Source organism: Rhinatrema bivittatum, chromosome 3 (genome assembly GCF_901001135.1).
Source record: "Rhinatrema bivittatum chromosome 3, aRhiBiv1.1, whole genome shotgun sequence".
NCBI lineage: Eukaryota > Metazoa > Chordata > Amphibia > Gymnophiona > Rhinatrematidae > Rhinatrema > Rhinatrema bivittatum.
Window position 1 is genome coordinate 74,022,171 of NC_042617.1, and position 16,497 is coordinate 74,038,667.

At 43.2% G+C, this 16,497-nt stretch overlaps 1 protein-coding gene across 1 annotated transcript in view; it reads right to left on the reverse strand.

The window, feature by feature from the left end:
- Positions 1-2,123: 2,123 nt before the first annotated feature.
- The window catches only part of CALM2 (calmodulin 2), a 75,868-nt gene continuing 61,494 nt past the window's right edge, over positions 2,124-16,497 (reverse strand). Inside the window, exons 5-6 of the mRNA XM_029593374.1 lie at positions 14,021-14,156; positions 2,124-2,724 (exon numbers count right to left, since the gene is read on the reverse strand). Coding sequence (XP_029449234.1) covers positions 2,696-2,724; positions 14,021-14,156 — 165 coding nt within the window. The 3' untranslated portion in view covers positions 2,124-2,695. The remainder of the gene's footprint in view (positions 2,725-14,020; positions 14,157-16,497) is intronic.

Below are 16,497 nucleotides of genomic sequence, written 5' to 3' on the forward strand. Positions count from 1 at the left end.
CCTTGCATTATATAGCTATAATTTGGGTTACTCTTTCCTAAGTGCATCATTTTGCATTTGTCTGCATTAAATTGTTTACCACTTACATGCCCAGTCTTGCAATTTCTCAATCCTCTTGTGATTTGACAACTTTGAATAATTGTGTTATCAGCAAGTTTGATAGCCTCACTTGCCATTTCAAGGTTATAAATATTAAAAAAGCAGTGGTCCCAGAATCGATCCCTGGGGTACTCTTAGTACCTTTTTCCCCACAGGAAAAAGATTTTTACCCCTACTCTTAACCAGTTTGTAATCCACAATAGGACACTGCCCCCTACCCCATGACTTTAGTTTCCTAAGTCTGAGGTATTGTGTCAAATGCTTTCTGGACAGATCTCAACTGGCTCACCTTTATCCACATTTTACACCCTCAAAATATAGCAAAATTTGAGGCAAGACTTCTCTTGGCTAAATCTTTGTCCCATTAAAACTATGCTTACCTAAATGTTCAGCAATTGTTCTTTAGGATTGCTTCTACTATGGTGCTGTCTTTAAAAATTGCATTACACTGGCAACCCTCCAGTCTTCAGGTACCATAGGTATTACTGATAGTTTACCAGTTTCCAATAGCAGGTCTGCAATTGTTTCTCAGTTTGGCACTCTGACAAACTAAAGAGTAGCAAATCACCTATACTAGATGGTATATATCCCAAACAGGCAGTATTTGCCCTGTAATATTTTGGATTCCTCCTTTCTGCATATTTCCTATAAAAAAAATAAATACTTAGAGAAACCAAAGGGAGGGAGGGTTTAAAGGAGCATCTAATTTCTCTAAGGTTCCTTTAACTTAGAGCCTAAAAGGAGATTTAAACACCTTGTCAGGTTTAAAAGCAATGAATTGGAGCTTGCTACTCCGAAATACTTCAGGTATCTGGCCCACAGGGAGCCAAAAAAAGTACAGTATTAATTGCAAGTTTTAATTTAAGTCACTAAAGAAACATGGTAATTTAAATAAAACCTGCACCATCAACTCTGCTAGAAGCAAAATACTGGCTTTAAATGTCACTGTACCCCATTTAAGTAATGATGTCAATCATGTGCTCTGCCTCCATCTGCTGGAAGGGGAACGTAGCCCAGTCCTTCTGGATTGATGTGGCAGGATGAGAAGGAATTTGGATTTATTAAAATAAAATGACTCACGCACTTGAGACCTTTGATTTTATAGAACATTTGTAAGTAAAAGTATAGAGTGGCTGAGCATTTTTGGCTGTGCCTATTGCATTTGATATTTTACTGTTTACTATTTTGGGCAACTGTTAAACTGGCAGGCAGCATATAAATATGAAATTGAGAATTACAGGGGGTGGTTTCTAACTATACAACACAATAATTTGTGTTGAGCACATACCACCTCATGAATTCAATACAAAATCTTAGTTTTTATACAATGCCCCAAGTCATGATGCTCCTGTGTTAAGATCTGAAGGACAATGTCTTAGATATTCCCAACCATAGGATTATATGGCTATCAGATTGAGAAACTTATCTGTAGCAGGAGCTGAGCCGTGGAACAAACTACCCTTGACAGTACATAAGCAGGAATGCCTTAAGAGTTAAGAAATAGCTTAACACCCACCTGTTTAAATACTTTAAATTGGATTTTTTTTTTAAAGGCAAATGTCAGTTTTAATTTTAAGCTTCAAGAGTTAGCTTACATTTGTTTTGAATATGATCTACTTTGATGTGTGTATTGTAAGCCACTCAGAATTTTAGATTGGCATATACATTTTTTTAAAATTATAAATGAAGTTAGAGTAACAAGGGAGGATTTTTCCATTTGATAGGCAGAACTATGACCAATTCCTGCTAACTTAATTCTGACATCACCTCTGATAAGGAACACCCTAGCAAAGATTAAACTACCACAGACTTAATATTTGTTCCTGATTCAAGTGATATTACATGAAGTACTTAAGCTTTTTAAACTTACTGGCCTAGAGAATGGCAGCACATACAAATTAACTGAATTTCACACCACTAGCCCAACAATTTGCCTCCCCTGCATGCATACACGATGTTAATATCTACATTGGAACTGATCTAGCAGGCACATTTTAATATTGAGATTAAGGATGAACAGAAACAATGGGTAAATTGTATTTTTTATTGTAAAACAAATATACAACTTGGAATGGATTTGAGGCAAACTGTACCATAAGCAGATTGGTTTGAAAATAAGTGGCTAAACAAAGTTTAAAAGCATAGAAACAATAGAAGAAAAATTTTAGTACAGAACAGCAGTACAAAAAGGTGTACAAGTACCTGGATAATACACCCATTTTGCAATAGTGCAACTTAAGTTTCATATTGTTGACTTGTTCATAGTCCAGAGTTATAACTCCATACTAACAACCTGCTAACAGTTTCCAGAAATTCAACTCCTTTGAACAGGTATAATCCAGATGTTCCCTCATTTGGCCAACTACCTAGAACTGATGTGCAGAAGGGCTTAGATAAGATCCAGAATAAGCCACATGCAACATTTTCCAAAAAAAGGGAAAACAAATAGTGACAGTGACAAGATGAGAAAAAACATGAAATGAATTCTAATTGCTATACATGCATATTCTTGACAGGGGAAAAACATTTTACAGATAAGTTAAAGAAAGGCAAATAAACAATTTTGTACAAGAAATTTAACACATTCTGTACATCTTCACTTTGCTGTCATCATCTGTACAAATTCTGCAAAACAAAATTTCAAGATATTAATAAAGTGAACAGTATAAGTGGGAGTACAACCAATTGTTACTTTTATCAGAAAAAGCTTCCATTACATATTGAATGATGCCCTAGTGAAAACTTTCCATCAAGAGAGGCGTAATGGTTATTTGCTGCAACTGATTTTCCAGTATATGTAAACCTGAAAAGCTTTGTTACAGTGCGTACTAATCCTTTGCAAATTAAGCACTTTAATGTCAATCCTTTATAATTAAGGGTTCACTCAGCATACCCTAAAAAAAAATGGATGTGAACTAACAATTCTAACAGTATGGATACTGCTTTCAAAGGAGATGCTTTAAGTAGGCTGGACTAGATAGTCAGTAGGAGGTTTCTTAATGGGAAATGGAAAGCAGCCAACTATTTGAAAGTTACAAGTATTAGGTGACCTGGCAGGGGAAGAGGGAGATTAGTAACAAAATGAACAGCCCCACTCAGCTTCTGCCAAGGTAGTGCAAGACAGTTTAGCTAAAGTCAAAAGCTCACCCTTGAAAATTAAAGCTTGAAGGGTTACTGTCAATCTACCAACTCCCCTCCACATTCAGCTCAAGTGAATGAACAGCCCAAAAAAAAAAAAAATCAAGGCTGATTCCAGATGCTTTAGAGCAGCTTATGTTCTGAAAGTGTTCTGGGCTTTGCATACCAAAAGAATGGTGCATACATATTAATGAACATACCATACCAGGAGGAAGCCATTCAATATACTTCTATAGCTCCAATGATTATTGTATATAAATACATCCTAACATGCCTCTGCATGGTGCTTCTACAGCAGCCTAGCTCCAGGGCAAAGACTCAAACCCAAGCATGAGCTCCAAACACTTTAAATACCAAAAAGATTCCCCAAGCCTTCTGTTGCTAATATTTATACATCTCAACCAAGGCTTAGTATCATGAATTTTCAGATCACACTAACCTATACACATTTAAAAACATTTTGATTACTTTACTAACCAATTAATTCTGTTTGAACACTATGGTGGCCCACAGCAAGGAATACTGAATGCAAAGTTTGCATAGCAATGTCATTTGATGTGAAAGTTTGTATAGCATCAAGAAGTTTATCTATTTCACTTGCAGTACAAAATTGGAAAAGCCCTTTATTCTGTGGGTGCTCTAGTACTCAATTAGATTCTAAAAGTGAGTCATCCTGAAGTATAACTTTGCAAAGAATGTTACACTTAAGTCTGCAAATTTAACCACTAAAATGCATTGAGGACTTTTACAAGTCTTTATAAAGTTGTCTGCAGCCTATTCAAGTTGTGTTAGCCAAAAAAAAAACCCCCACACAATTCTGCCATGCTTTGAGTAGCATTTTCAACTTGGACAGCAAAATGAGTTTCCCTTACTCTAGACTACCTATTAGCCCCTACAAATAAGACATTGGTACCTCAGACCAAAATCCTAAAATGAAATTACTTGAACTGCCTCCCCTCAGCTAAAGACTTTATGTCACAAAACAAGTTTTACCTGAAGCCTAGATCTCCAAAGAAGAGGACTGACTATCATATGTAAGTTAAGTGACAGCAACAGATTTAATTCTCTAGAAAAGACTGAGCTCACAAGGTAGCATGAGCATAATTCCCATACCTGCTCAAACCTTTACTGAGAACTAAGTGGGGTAATCAACCCTCCATGGACATAGGCAGGTATAATATATTGCTGATCTATCATACTATCTTATGGAGAATCAAGCAAACATGCTTTTGTCATTGACAAGGACATGATTTGTCTTGGGACTTCCATGGTTCGTGACTGTGTTGCCTTGTGGAATGACTACCTCAGACAATGTAACCCAACCAGGTAGAGTTGACTGGGTGAACATGTAGTGCAAGAACTGTTTGTCCAAAAAGGAGTACTTTTGTAAAGGTCTTCAACAGAAGTGACCTGAAAATGAGCCACTGAAGAGGGCTCAGTCATTTTAATCTGCAAGCCAGGTATGTAACCATGCGCTACACTAACCAATTAGTTCAGCAAAGCAGAGTTGCTTAACCTGTTTGTGCTGCCACTCGTGCTGCCAGCCTTGAGCTGAAGCACAATACCATTGGAATTGCCAGAAAGGGAGTCTCTGGAAGAAGACTTAAGTAGGGGGTGCCATGACTTAATTGTCACTATTACTCTGATCTAGTCTGAAGAAATTTTTTTTTCCATAGGGGGATCTGCCACTTGTCATACTGTCATGACAACTGCTGGCTTAGAGTCTGCACTCTCCAATGGAAGCAGGCAATGAGTGATCTATCATGTTGAACACATTGATTGAATGAGATGTGTAAGCATTCTGTGTCTGCAGATGTGGTGTGGCTTCCCATCACCTAGGCCTAATGTCAGCTTCAGTCTGAATGCAATCATGATTACTGCACCATATAGAGCTAGTGTGTGAAAATGAGAACATTAAGCATTGAGCTCTGGAACACTCCCCACCCCAGCAAAGTTGTCCAGCAGCCTGAGATCTTTTTCTAGTGGTATATTAGAGAATGTTTTCTTTGCTTGCTTTAGCTAAAATTCCAATACATTGATGGGGCAACTACACAACCCCAAATCTTGGGTTTTAAGACTATACATTAGGTCTAGTTTTCTGGCTACTGAAGCACAGGAAATCAGATTCTCACATCTATAGTTCTTACAGGGTCAAAAGAAAGACTGCTGGGGTGTCTAATATGAGAAGGCCAAAGACTTCCACACAAGGGTCCTTGCCCCTACAAATGTCAAATCCCAGTGCCTTACCCAACTTAACAGAAATCTAGAATACAATCCAATGTGTAATGAGTATTTGAAGCTCAAGTAGGGTGTCAACAGGAATGCCTGTTGATCCTTCCTCTGACCCAAGGGGAGAACATACACTGATCCAGGACACCAGTAATGGAGGTGACTTGTGGTGGTGGGGGGGTCCTTTCACCTCAGGCAGGGAAGTAGGTACTGCTGGAACCTCCAACTGGCTGACTTCACCGAGTGTAGAAAGGAATAATCCCCCATAATGGAGGTTCTTCTAGGTTTGGGGACAAGAGGGCTTTTTCCTGAGGGATAGAATTCAGTACCCTTGTCCTTGATTCCCAGGGAGGCAAAGTCTTCAACTCTGCCACTTGGTCTAAGAACTGTATTCTCTGGCCAGGCATTGGGACAGAACATACTCTTGAAACCAGAATGGGCTCCTCTAGACTTAGTTGCTGTCCTGGGGGATATGGGGAGATCAGGGGTAGCACCAAGCAGATGTATCCAATGTCTCTAGATGAAGACCATTCCAGAAGCATTGATTGTTAAATCCTTGAGCGTGAAGGTAAATGGAGCATGTGTCCCTCCACACCTCAATCTATTGAAGAGACTGGCGATTTAAGGTAACAGTTTCCATAATAGAGGCTTGGTGCATAACTAGCACCTATAAGTGCTCCCAAGTGCTGGAGGCATTGAATTTGTCAACAGCACTGGGTCTGGTGCACTGGCAAGTTGGGACAAGCAATGCTGACAAAGCAGCACTGATGCACAAGTCCTATGGTGTGCCCATGAGGTACTTTGATACCTGACAGCCAAGTTCACTGTCTGCTTAACCCTAAGATGTGGGATTGTCATGGCCAGGTCCTGAACTCTGGTAACAAGTGTCATTTGTGACATATCTTTGCACAGACCATCTTTAAACCTTCTCTTAAGTTTCATACAGCATTGAAAGTGCTAAAGAAACAAAGCAATACAAATAGAAAAAACTGAAAAACCACACCCCTAAAATAACCAAATAGAAGAGTGCAAAACTGTGCTGAAGCCCTGATGTGAATGCCAGTTCCCCCCCCCAGGTATCTGCAGGGGGATTCCAGTGCATGCTCAGTACAGCAAAGCTCTGAGCAGAGAGAAGGATCTGCCCAGTGTTGTCCGACTCACATAACTGCTTGTTGACAGATAAGCCTAAACTAACATTTGCAACCCTTTCTGCTTAAGATGTTCTTAGCAAGTACATTTCTTCCCTGGCAAATGAGTCAGGGACAGTTTAATATTGTTTGAAATCACATGTGGCTACATGGCACCAAACACCAACATGAACTGTCCTGCTAGTGTGGTGTGTATCAGTAATCTGTGCCAGCATCGCAACAGATGGAAACTTTGGGGGGGGTTCCTCTATATTCATATATAGAACCAAAAAAGTGTTCTCCCTTCCAGTGTTAAACAGCTGACTGCAAGGGAGGGGGTGAATGTCCAGGGTAAGTCAGCCTAGAGGGGCCTATTTAATTTTAAAAAGCATCAGCACCTCCTGCTCCAGACATCTTATGGCTTTAACTGGCTGGAGCTGGAAGATCCTGTGAGACTATGTATCTCATGGAGAAAAGCTTAATATCTGGAACAGCACCTGGCAAACACTGCTTTGTTGTAATGTTTAGACATTACGTGCCACAAGCCAAGGGTTGTTTCCCTGATTTGTCAGACTAATGGCAGTTCCATCCCTAGAATATGAAGCTATGGGTGAACCTGAAGCTTGCTCCTTGGCAGACTGAAATTAAAAGCCAAATATTTTATCTTTAATGCCTATGTTTTTATCTTCTTACTGTAAACTGCATAGACCATGCTATGTATAAGCAGTATATAAGAAACTTTTAAATAAACTAAATAAACCTGCAAGCCTAGCCTACTTGGTAATGTGGCCAAGGAGGAAAGTCATATTGAACCAGATATAACTATCCAAGTACGTAAATCTTGTACAAATCTCTGAATAAGGTGGAGTTTCAACTATTCCCACCCTACTTATGATCTGCCCTTTTCCCTCAGGCCAGTGGAAGTAGGCCTAAAGCAGGATCCACAACAGCTCCCAGCAGGGTTCTTCCCTTCACTAATGCAAATATTAAAGGATGGAATTCTTGGCATCTGTACAACTGTCTGCTAGACTGTTCACTGTCATGCTGGAGAGTGGGTCTGTATATGTTAAGCAAATGTTGCTTACCTGATGTAACAGGTGTTCACAGGACAGCAGGATGTTAGTCCTCACAAATGGGTGACATAGAGAATGGAGCCCAACCACGGAAAACTTCTGTCAAAGTTTCAGGAACTTTGACTGACCCCTACTAGGCATGCCCAGCACGGCACTAACCCTGCAGCCAGCAGGGGTCTCCCTTCAGTCTTGTTTCAAAGCTACAGGCAGTGCCGAAAAATAAAATAAAAAACGAACCCAACACCGCGGGGTGGCGGGCGGGTTTCGTGAGGACTAACATCCTGCTGTCCTGTGAGAACACCTGTTACATCAGGTAAGCAACATTTGCTTTCTCACAGGACGGTTGTCCTCACAAATGGGTGAGTACCGAGCTGAGGATGTCCGGACGTGCACCAAATGTACCCAACGACGTGCAACAGGCACAACAACTGGGGTGAAATTTGGTAGAGGACATCCACACCCCACCAGGAGGTGGAAGGGTGTTGGTACATCATGCTGGAAAAAGGTTACGCAAGACAGACTGGCCGAAGATGGACTCCTGTCTTCCAGCTTTGTCCAAGCAATAATGGGCTACAAATGTATGGAGGGAACTCCAGGTGGCAGCCTTGCAGATGTCAGGAAGCGGCACCAATCGACGGTGTGCTACTGAAGTCGCCATGGCCCTCACAGAGTGTGCTTTGACACGGTCTTGGAAAGGAATGCCAGCTTGCTGATAGCAAAAGGAGATGCAGTCCGCCAACCAGGAGGAAAGAGCCTGCTTACCCACAGGTTGTCCTAACTTGTTAGGATGGAAAGAGACGAATAATTGAGTGCTCTTCCTGTGGGCAACTGTACGATCTAGATAAAAAGCTAGAGCCCGTTTACAGTCTAGGGTATGCAGAGTCTGTTCCCCGGAGTTGGAGTGGGGCCTGGGAAAGAAGATAGGTAGTATGATGGATTGATTAATATGAAACTCCGAAACTACCTTAGGTGAGAATTTAGGGTGAGTGCGGAGTACCGCCCGGTCCTGCAGGAGTTTAGTGTAAGGCGGATAGGTAACTAGGGCCTGTAGTTCACTAACCCTGCGAGCTGAAGTGATAGCCAAAAGGAATAACACTTTCCATGTGAGATTTTAAGTCACAGGAGTGAAGAGGTTCGAAAGGTGGTTTCATAAGGCGACCAAGAACCAGATTAAGGTCCCAAGATGGGGCCGGAGGACGTAAAGGTGGCTTCAAATGGAGCAATCCTTTAAGAAAGCGTGTTACAAGGGGTTGTACTGAAATAGGGACACCCCCGATACCTTTATGGAAGGCGGCTACCGCACTGACGTGCATTCTAATGGAAGAGGTCTTTAGACCTGATTCTGATAGATGCCAGAGGTAGTCCAAGAATTTAGAGGTTGGACAGGAAAGGGGATCAAGGGACTGAGAAGTGCACCATGATGTATACCTTTTCCATTTGTAGGAACAAGATTTTCTTGTGGAAGGCTTTCGTGAAGCGATCAGGACACGAGAAACTGAATCCGAAAGGTTAAATGGCTGAAGGACTAACCTTTCAACATCCATGCCGTCAGGGACAAGGTTTGGAGGTTGGGATGGAGGAGGCATCTGTCATTTTGAGTGATCAGATGCGGGTCCTTTCCCAGAGGAATGTGCCTGCGGATGGAGAGATCCTGAAGTATGGGAAACCACACTTGGCGTGGCCAGTGCAGTGCTATCAGGATCATAGTTCCCCTGTCCTGACGCAGCTTCACAAGAGTCTGACAGAAGAGGAAGTGGAGAGAATGCATAGAGCAGACAGGTTGTCCACGTGAGGGAGAATGCATCCCTCGGCCGAGAGTGCTGGCTCCGAATGAGAGAGCAGTAATTGTCTACTTTGTGGTTCTGAGGGGACGCAAAGAGGTCTATGTGGGGATAACCCCATTTGTGAAACAGAGAGGTCGCTACCAAGGGATCGAGCGACCACTCGTGTGGTTGGAAGACACAGCTCAGCTGGTCTGCCAATACATTGTCTGCTCCCGGCAAGTAGGTGGCCCTGAGGTACATGGAGCGGGAGAGGGCTTCTGCCCAAATCTGTGCAGCTTCCTGACACAGAAGGAAGGAGCCTGTGCCTCCCTGCTTGTTTATGTACCACATGGCCACCTGGTTGTCCGTCTGAATTAAGATTGTGCGTTTCGATAGGCAATCTTGAAAAGTCCTGAGAGCATAGTGGATTGCTCGCAGTTCCAGGAAATTTATCTGGTGTTTGGCTTCCTCTGGTGACCAGAACCCTTGAGTTTGTAAGTTGTTTACATGGGCTCCCCAACCGATGTTGGAAGCGTCGGTGGTGAGGATTACTTGAGGGTCTCTGGTGGAAGAAAGGGCAAGCCCTGTAGGAGGTTGAATTGATTTGTCCACCAGGCAAGAGACAGATGGAGTGCATCGGTGGTGCGAACAATGGAGGACAGAGGCTGAACAGCTTGGGTCCATTGCAATCTCAGAGTCCATTGTATGACTCTCATGGCCAGACGGGCCATGGGAGTCACATAAACTGAGGAGGCCATGTGTACCAGCAGAATGAGGAATTGGCGAGCTGTTGCTGTGCGTTGAGACTGCAACCGGCAAGCTAGGGACACCAGGATTTGAACCTGTTGATGAGGAAGGAAGGCTTTGGCTTGTAAGGTGTCCAAGTCTGCCCCAATGAAGGATAAGGTTTGAGATGGGATTAAAAAGGATTTCTCGTAATTGACAAGAAACCCTAGAGAAAGTAGAGTTTGAATTGTCAAGGTCAGGGAGGACCGAGCGATTTGCTGGGTTGGGGCCCTGATTAACCAATCGTCCAGGTAGGGGTAGACGTGGATACCTTCCTTCCTGAGGAATGCTGCAACCACCACGAGGCATTTGGTAAAGACCCGTGGTGCGGATGCCAGGCCAAAAGGTAGCACTCTGTATTGGTGGTGATTTCGGCTTACTAAAAAACGGAGGTATTTGCGATGAGACTGAGTTATCGCAATGTGAGTATAGGCATCTTTTAGGTCTAGAGAGCATAGCCAGTCCCCTCTTTGCAGCAGAGGGAGAAGCGAGCCCAGGGTTACCATCTTGAACTTCTCTTTGTGAAGGTACTTGTTGAGGGCTCATAGGTCCAGGATTGGTCGGAGTCCTGACTTTTTTGGGATCAGAAAGTACCTGGAGTAGAACCCTAGTCCTTGTGAGGGAGGAACAGGTTCTACAGCGTTTGACTGGAGGAGAAGGGAAACCTCCTGCTCTAGAATAACAGAGTGATTGGTGAGTCTCCACGCCTGCAGGGGTGGGGAGTCCGAAGGGAGAGTCAGGAAGTTGAGGTGGTAACCCTGTGCAATTATTGCTATCACTCATTGATCTGTGGTGATATGCTGCCATTTTTCTAGAAAGTGGCTTAACCGACCTCCTACTGGTATAGTTGGAAGAGGGATTTGGCATCTGCTCTCTAATTGAAAGTCAAAAACCCGATGCAGGGCCAGGTTGTGGAGCTGTTGCGGGTTTTTGTTTGAGATTGACGAGGCTGAGTTTTATGGTAATGCCTCGCAGGCCTAGACTTGGCTAGTGGGGGATAATACTTCCGTGGACGGAAGAATGACTGAGTCCTTCTTAAATGGTTGTTTAGAAGGCAAGTCAGAAGGAATAGATGAGAGCTGTTTAAGTGTCTCATGATGATTCTTCAGTTCAGCAACAATTTGCTGAATTTGCTCACCAAATAAATTATCCCCTAGACAGGGCAAATCAGAAAGCCTGTCCTGAACTTCCGGGCGAAGGTCAGACGACTTAAGCCAAGCCCAGCGTCTGGCAGAGATGGCTGTAGCAGAAAGTCTAATGGAAGCATCAAAGATGTCATAAGCTGTTCTTATTTCATGCTTCCCAGCTTCAAACCCTTTGTTTAGTAGGGACTCAAGCTGTGGCTGGAACTGCTCTGGTAAGGCATCTGAGTACTCCTGTATCTGTTTCAGGACGACCCTATTGTATTGGGTCATATACAATTGATAAGAAGCTATTCTGGAAATTAGCATAGCTCCTTGGTATACTTTCCTACCTATACTATCTAGGAATTTATTTTCCTTAGTAGGAGGTATGGCAGAATGTGGCTTTAATTTTTTAGCTTTCTTTTGAGCTGATTCTACCACAGAGTGATGATCTAATTGTGGTTTCTGAAAGCCAGGTGCTGACTGTACAAGATAGGTAGAATCAGCTTTTTTGTTCACTGGAGCAACAGATCCAGGAGATTCCCAATTCTTTGAGAAGGTCCAGAAAAACCTGATGAGTTGGAATAGAGGTGATGACTTTAGGGGCATCCAAGAATTGGAGCAACTCCATCATCTGGTGCCTGTCATCTTGTTCTGATTGAAGCTGAAAGGGAACCAACTCCAACATTTCCTTCACGAAATTTGTGAAAGAGGGGGAGAACGCTTTCTACTCTCCGCAGGAGAGGGTGGTTAAGGCAAATCATCGGTGTCAGTTGAGGTATCATCATCCCAGGTGTCATAAGGATCAGGCTGCTGACCTGTAGGACCATGAGGGGGCTGTATACCTGAAGGCCCCGGTTGAGGCTCAGAGAGATTCGAAGGAATTACCGGGGTATCGAGAATGTCCTCGATGGAATCTGTGCCGGCATCGAAAATCTCGGTGGAGCTGATGTGCGTATCGCCCCCGAGGAATGTACCAGTGGCGAGGGACGACAAGGCACCGATGGAACTACCCCCGAAGGGGGAATTCGGTACGGTGTTTCTCCACCTGATGAGAAGGCTGTTTGTGACCCGGGTATTGCCAGAAGGGCATTCATAAGCACTTCCAGCCGAGCAAGCAGCGGTGCCAGTGCTGCTGGAATCGGGTTGGTGACCGGTTCCACTCTCGGTGCCGGGGTCGGTGCCGAAGGAGTCTGGAACCATAGCATCGCCTTGATGGCCTCCTGGACCAGCTGGTCCAGTTCTACCCGGAGACCTGGGGTAACAAGACCCGGCTCTACGGGAGAGGGAGGCTGAGCCGGAGGGACCACAGTCACCGGTGGAATTGCGGCTCCCAAACCCCGGAGGGGTGAGGGTTGCCTCTGTGTCTGCGAGACAGGAGTGGACGGTGCCACTTCTGGTTGAGACTTCGACGGAGGCTCGGACAGCACGGAGGTCGATGACTTCGATTCCTTGACGGTCCGAGACATGACGTCGATGTTTGTCTTTCCGATCCCCTCTATCTTCGGGGGAAGGGACAGGCGTTGATGGCCGTGAAGACGATGGCGGACGGTCACCGGGAGGCTGTCGATGACGATGGGACTTTGACGGTGCCGGTTCCGATGACGTCGATGGCGTCTAAGTGTGAGCATGGAAAAGGAGTCCCATCTTCTCCATTCTAGCTTTGCGACCTTTTGGTGTCATTAAGGCACATTTGGTGCAAGTCAGGACATCATGCTCACTCCCTAAACACAAAACACAGACTCTGTGGGTCTGTGATGGACATAGTACGTGTACAGTCCGGGCACCGACGGAACCCCGACGCCATGGCGATAGGCCAAAAATTTAGCCGCGGGACGGTCGACTGCCAACAGGCCTAGAGGGCCAAATTCAATGGTAGTCGACAAAAACAATGGCAAAAAACTTACCGAAGTACCGCGGAGTAAAAATTGAAGAAGGGAGACCCCTGAGGGGCAATTTTTTTTCTTCAAGAACAAAGTTGAAGAGATTCCTGTCAGGAATGTGGTAAGAGCTCCTTAACCGCGTGGCAACTGCTACGCGGAAAAAAGAAGACTGAAGGGAGACCCCTGCTGGCTGCAGGGTTAGTGCCGTGCTGGGCATGCCCAGTAGGGGCCAGTCAAAGTTCCTGAAACTTTGACAGAAGTTTTCCGTGGTTGGGCTCCATCCTCAATGTCACCCATTTGTGAGGACAACCATCCTGCTTGTCCTGTGAGAAACTTCTTTATCCTAGCCAGCAAATTTTCATCTGTTCACATTACAAAAACATACAATTAAAACTCAGAGTGTAAGTACCCTCTATCTTCAGCTGTCAAAGATTAAGTCTTCATACAGGCATGGATGTTTAGCACTAATACCAGCCTTCATCACCAAAAATTAGTTGCGAGAAGTTCCCACCGAAAATGCCACATGAAAACTAAACAGGTCACATAGGCACATCTTCGATTGCAGCTCCAATGGCAAGCTACAACAGATTTTATGAACAGCCTAAAAGCCACTTGTTTTGTTTTAATAAATTTATAAGTTATGTTCTGTATTTTATGCATGTATGTTGTATACTGCATAGGCTGTGCTCTTTATAAGTGGTTTACAAAAGACCAAATTTGTCATAGTATTTAATTTTGCTAAATAGAAATCAAATACAGATAAGACTGAAGATTTAACTATAGTATAAAATATTTTACCTTCATAATTTACTTGACCATCACCATCAATATCTGCTTCCCTGATCATTTCATCAACTTCTTCATCTGTTAACTTTTCACCAAGGTTTGTCATAACATGACGGAGTTCAGCTGCACTAATATAGCCATTACCATCCTAAATGGAAATTAAACAGATTAAAAGCTTGAGTAATGCTTGTTAAAAATCAATGTCGGTATATAAAAGCAAATAAGACAAACTTAAGTTTCAGATACAGTACTGTGCAAGTTCATACCCTTGTACTTTTTCTATCCAAAAAGAGTCAATGCACTAAAGTATGAGTTTTTCTGACCTAAACATTCTACGCTTTGTGAAGTACTAAAACTATTCCACAGTTTAAAAAAGCCAAGAAGTCGGGATTGCACAAGTTCACATGCATTGACTTGTGGAAGGTTATAGCAAACAGCCAGGAGTCATTTAGGATTAAAATATAGTGCAGTTTTGCCCATTTCTGGCAGAAGAGCTCAAGCTTTTGCATTAACTGGGGGATAATCTGGACAGTAGTCTTCAAGTTTTTCACAGATTTTCCACTGGTTTGAGTAGTCTAGACAAAGCCCAGTCACAAAGATTCACTCCATTTAATAGCCTTATTCTGCTGAAAAGGAGGAATTGGACTCAGACAGTAACCACTAAGGACACTAAATTTTAAGGTCTGGGAAAACGCGGAGTGGGGTAAATTGCCGATGCAGCTGTTACTATCCTTAGCCATAAGCCTGATACTGGTCCTTTTCTACCATCATTTCTATGTTTCTAGAAATCCACGTGCAGTAGTCTGTATACCATGAAACCTTGCCATAACCAATTTGATCCATCTTATTTAACCGAACCACTGGATTATAAAATGTGACTAATTTAGTAAAAAAAAAATGGGTGAAAAAGCTAGGCCATAAGTTTATTCTGCTGCAAGTGACAGCTTTTAATATAATTATGACTAGCATAAACACCCACTAGACACCTACTCTAGCCAGCAAAAAAGGTTTTATGTAATGTAAAGAGGGGCAATAGCATACAAGTGTGAATGTTTTGAGTTTATAGTGTTAAGTACAGTTCAGTCTATTCTGAAAGCAAAATTGCTTACCTTGTAATAGGTGTTATCCCAGGACAGCAGGATGTAGTCCTCACATATGGGTGACATTGATGGAGCCCTGGTATGGAAAACTGTCAAAGTTTCTAGAAACTTGACTGGCCCTGTGAGGCCACTGAGCATGCCCAGTATGCCATGTTCTCTGCCACAGGGGTCTCTTCAGTCTCGTATGTAACAATAAGCTTTAGCAAAAAATAAAATAAAATGTATCGGACCTAACTCCGTGGGGTAGCAGGTGGGTTTCATGAGGACTACATCCTGCTGTCCTAGGATAACACCTATTACAAGGTAAGCAATTTTGCTTTATCCCAGGACAAGCAGGATGCTAGTCCTCACATATGGGTGATTAGCAAGCTACAGGCAGAGTCATCTTTGTAGTGAAGCAACAGTGAAGTATTGTTGTTGAAAATGAGGCAGCCGAAGATCACAGCAGATTGGATGTAGGAGTTGGGATTAAACTGGAAACAAGTTCTTAAGACAGATTGCCCATAGGCTGAATCTTATTGTCCTTCCTTGTCGAGACAGTAGTGAGCTGCAAAGGTGTGAAGGGAACTCCATGTTGTGGCCTTACATGTGTTGGCTATTGGCACTGAACTGTAGTGTGCTACTGAGGTTCACATTGCTCTTACTGCATGTGCCTTTACTCGCCCTTGGAGAGGAAGGCCTGCTTTTTCATAGCAAAACTGTATGCAATCTGCTAGCCAACTGGACAGAGTTTGCTTGCCCACTGCTTTTCCAGGTTTGTTTAGATCAAAAGAAACAAAGAGCTGGTTGGATTTTCTATGGGCGGTAGTGCTGTCTAAGTAGTACGCAAGTGCACACTTACAGACCAAGGTGTGTAAAGCCCTCTCTCCTTGATGAGAGTGTGGTCTTGGGAAGAAAGTAGGCAAGAAGATAGATTGATTCAAATGGAATTCTGTAACTACTTTTGGCAGAAGTTTTGGATGTGTATGGAGTACCACGCGATCATGTAGGAATTTTGTGTAGGGTGAGTATGTGACAAGGGCTTGTAACTCACTAACCCTTCTTGCAGATGTGATGGCTATTAAGAAAATAGTTTTCCAAGTGAGAAATTAAACATAACAGGAATCCATGGGTTCAAAAGGAGAACGCATGAGTCTCGTTAAGACCACATTAAGGTCCCATTGCGTGACCAGTGGTCAGTGTGGAGGTTTAAGTTGAATTAAACCTCTCATAAATCTACTAGCTAGGGGATGTACTGATTTGGTGCATCCCCAACGGTATTATGATAAGCTGACATTGCACTTAAATGTACTCTTACAGATGAGTCTAGAGACCAGAGTCTGAGAGATGCCATAGATAGTCTAATAGAGGTGATGTAGTGCAGGAAAAAAAAAAAAAGGGTTAATACTA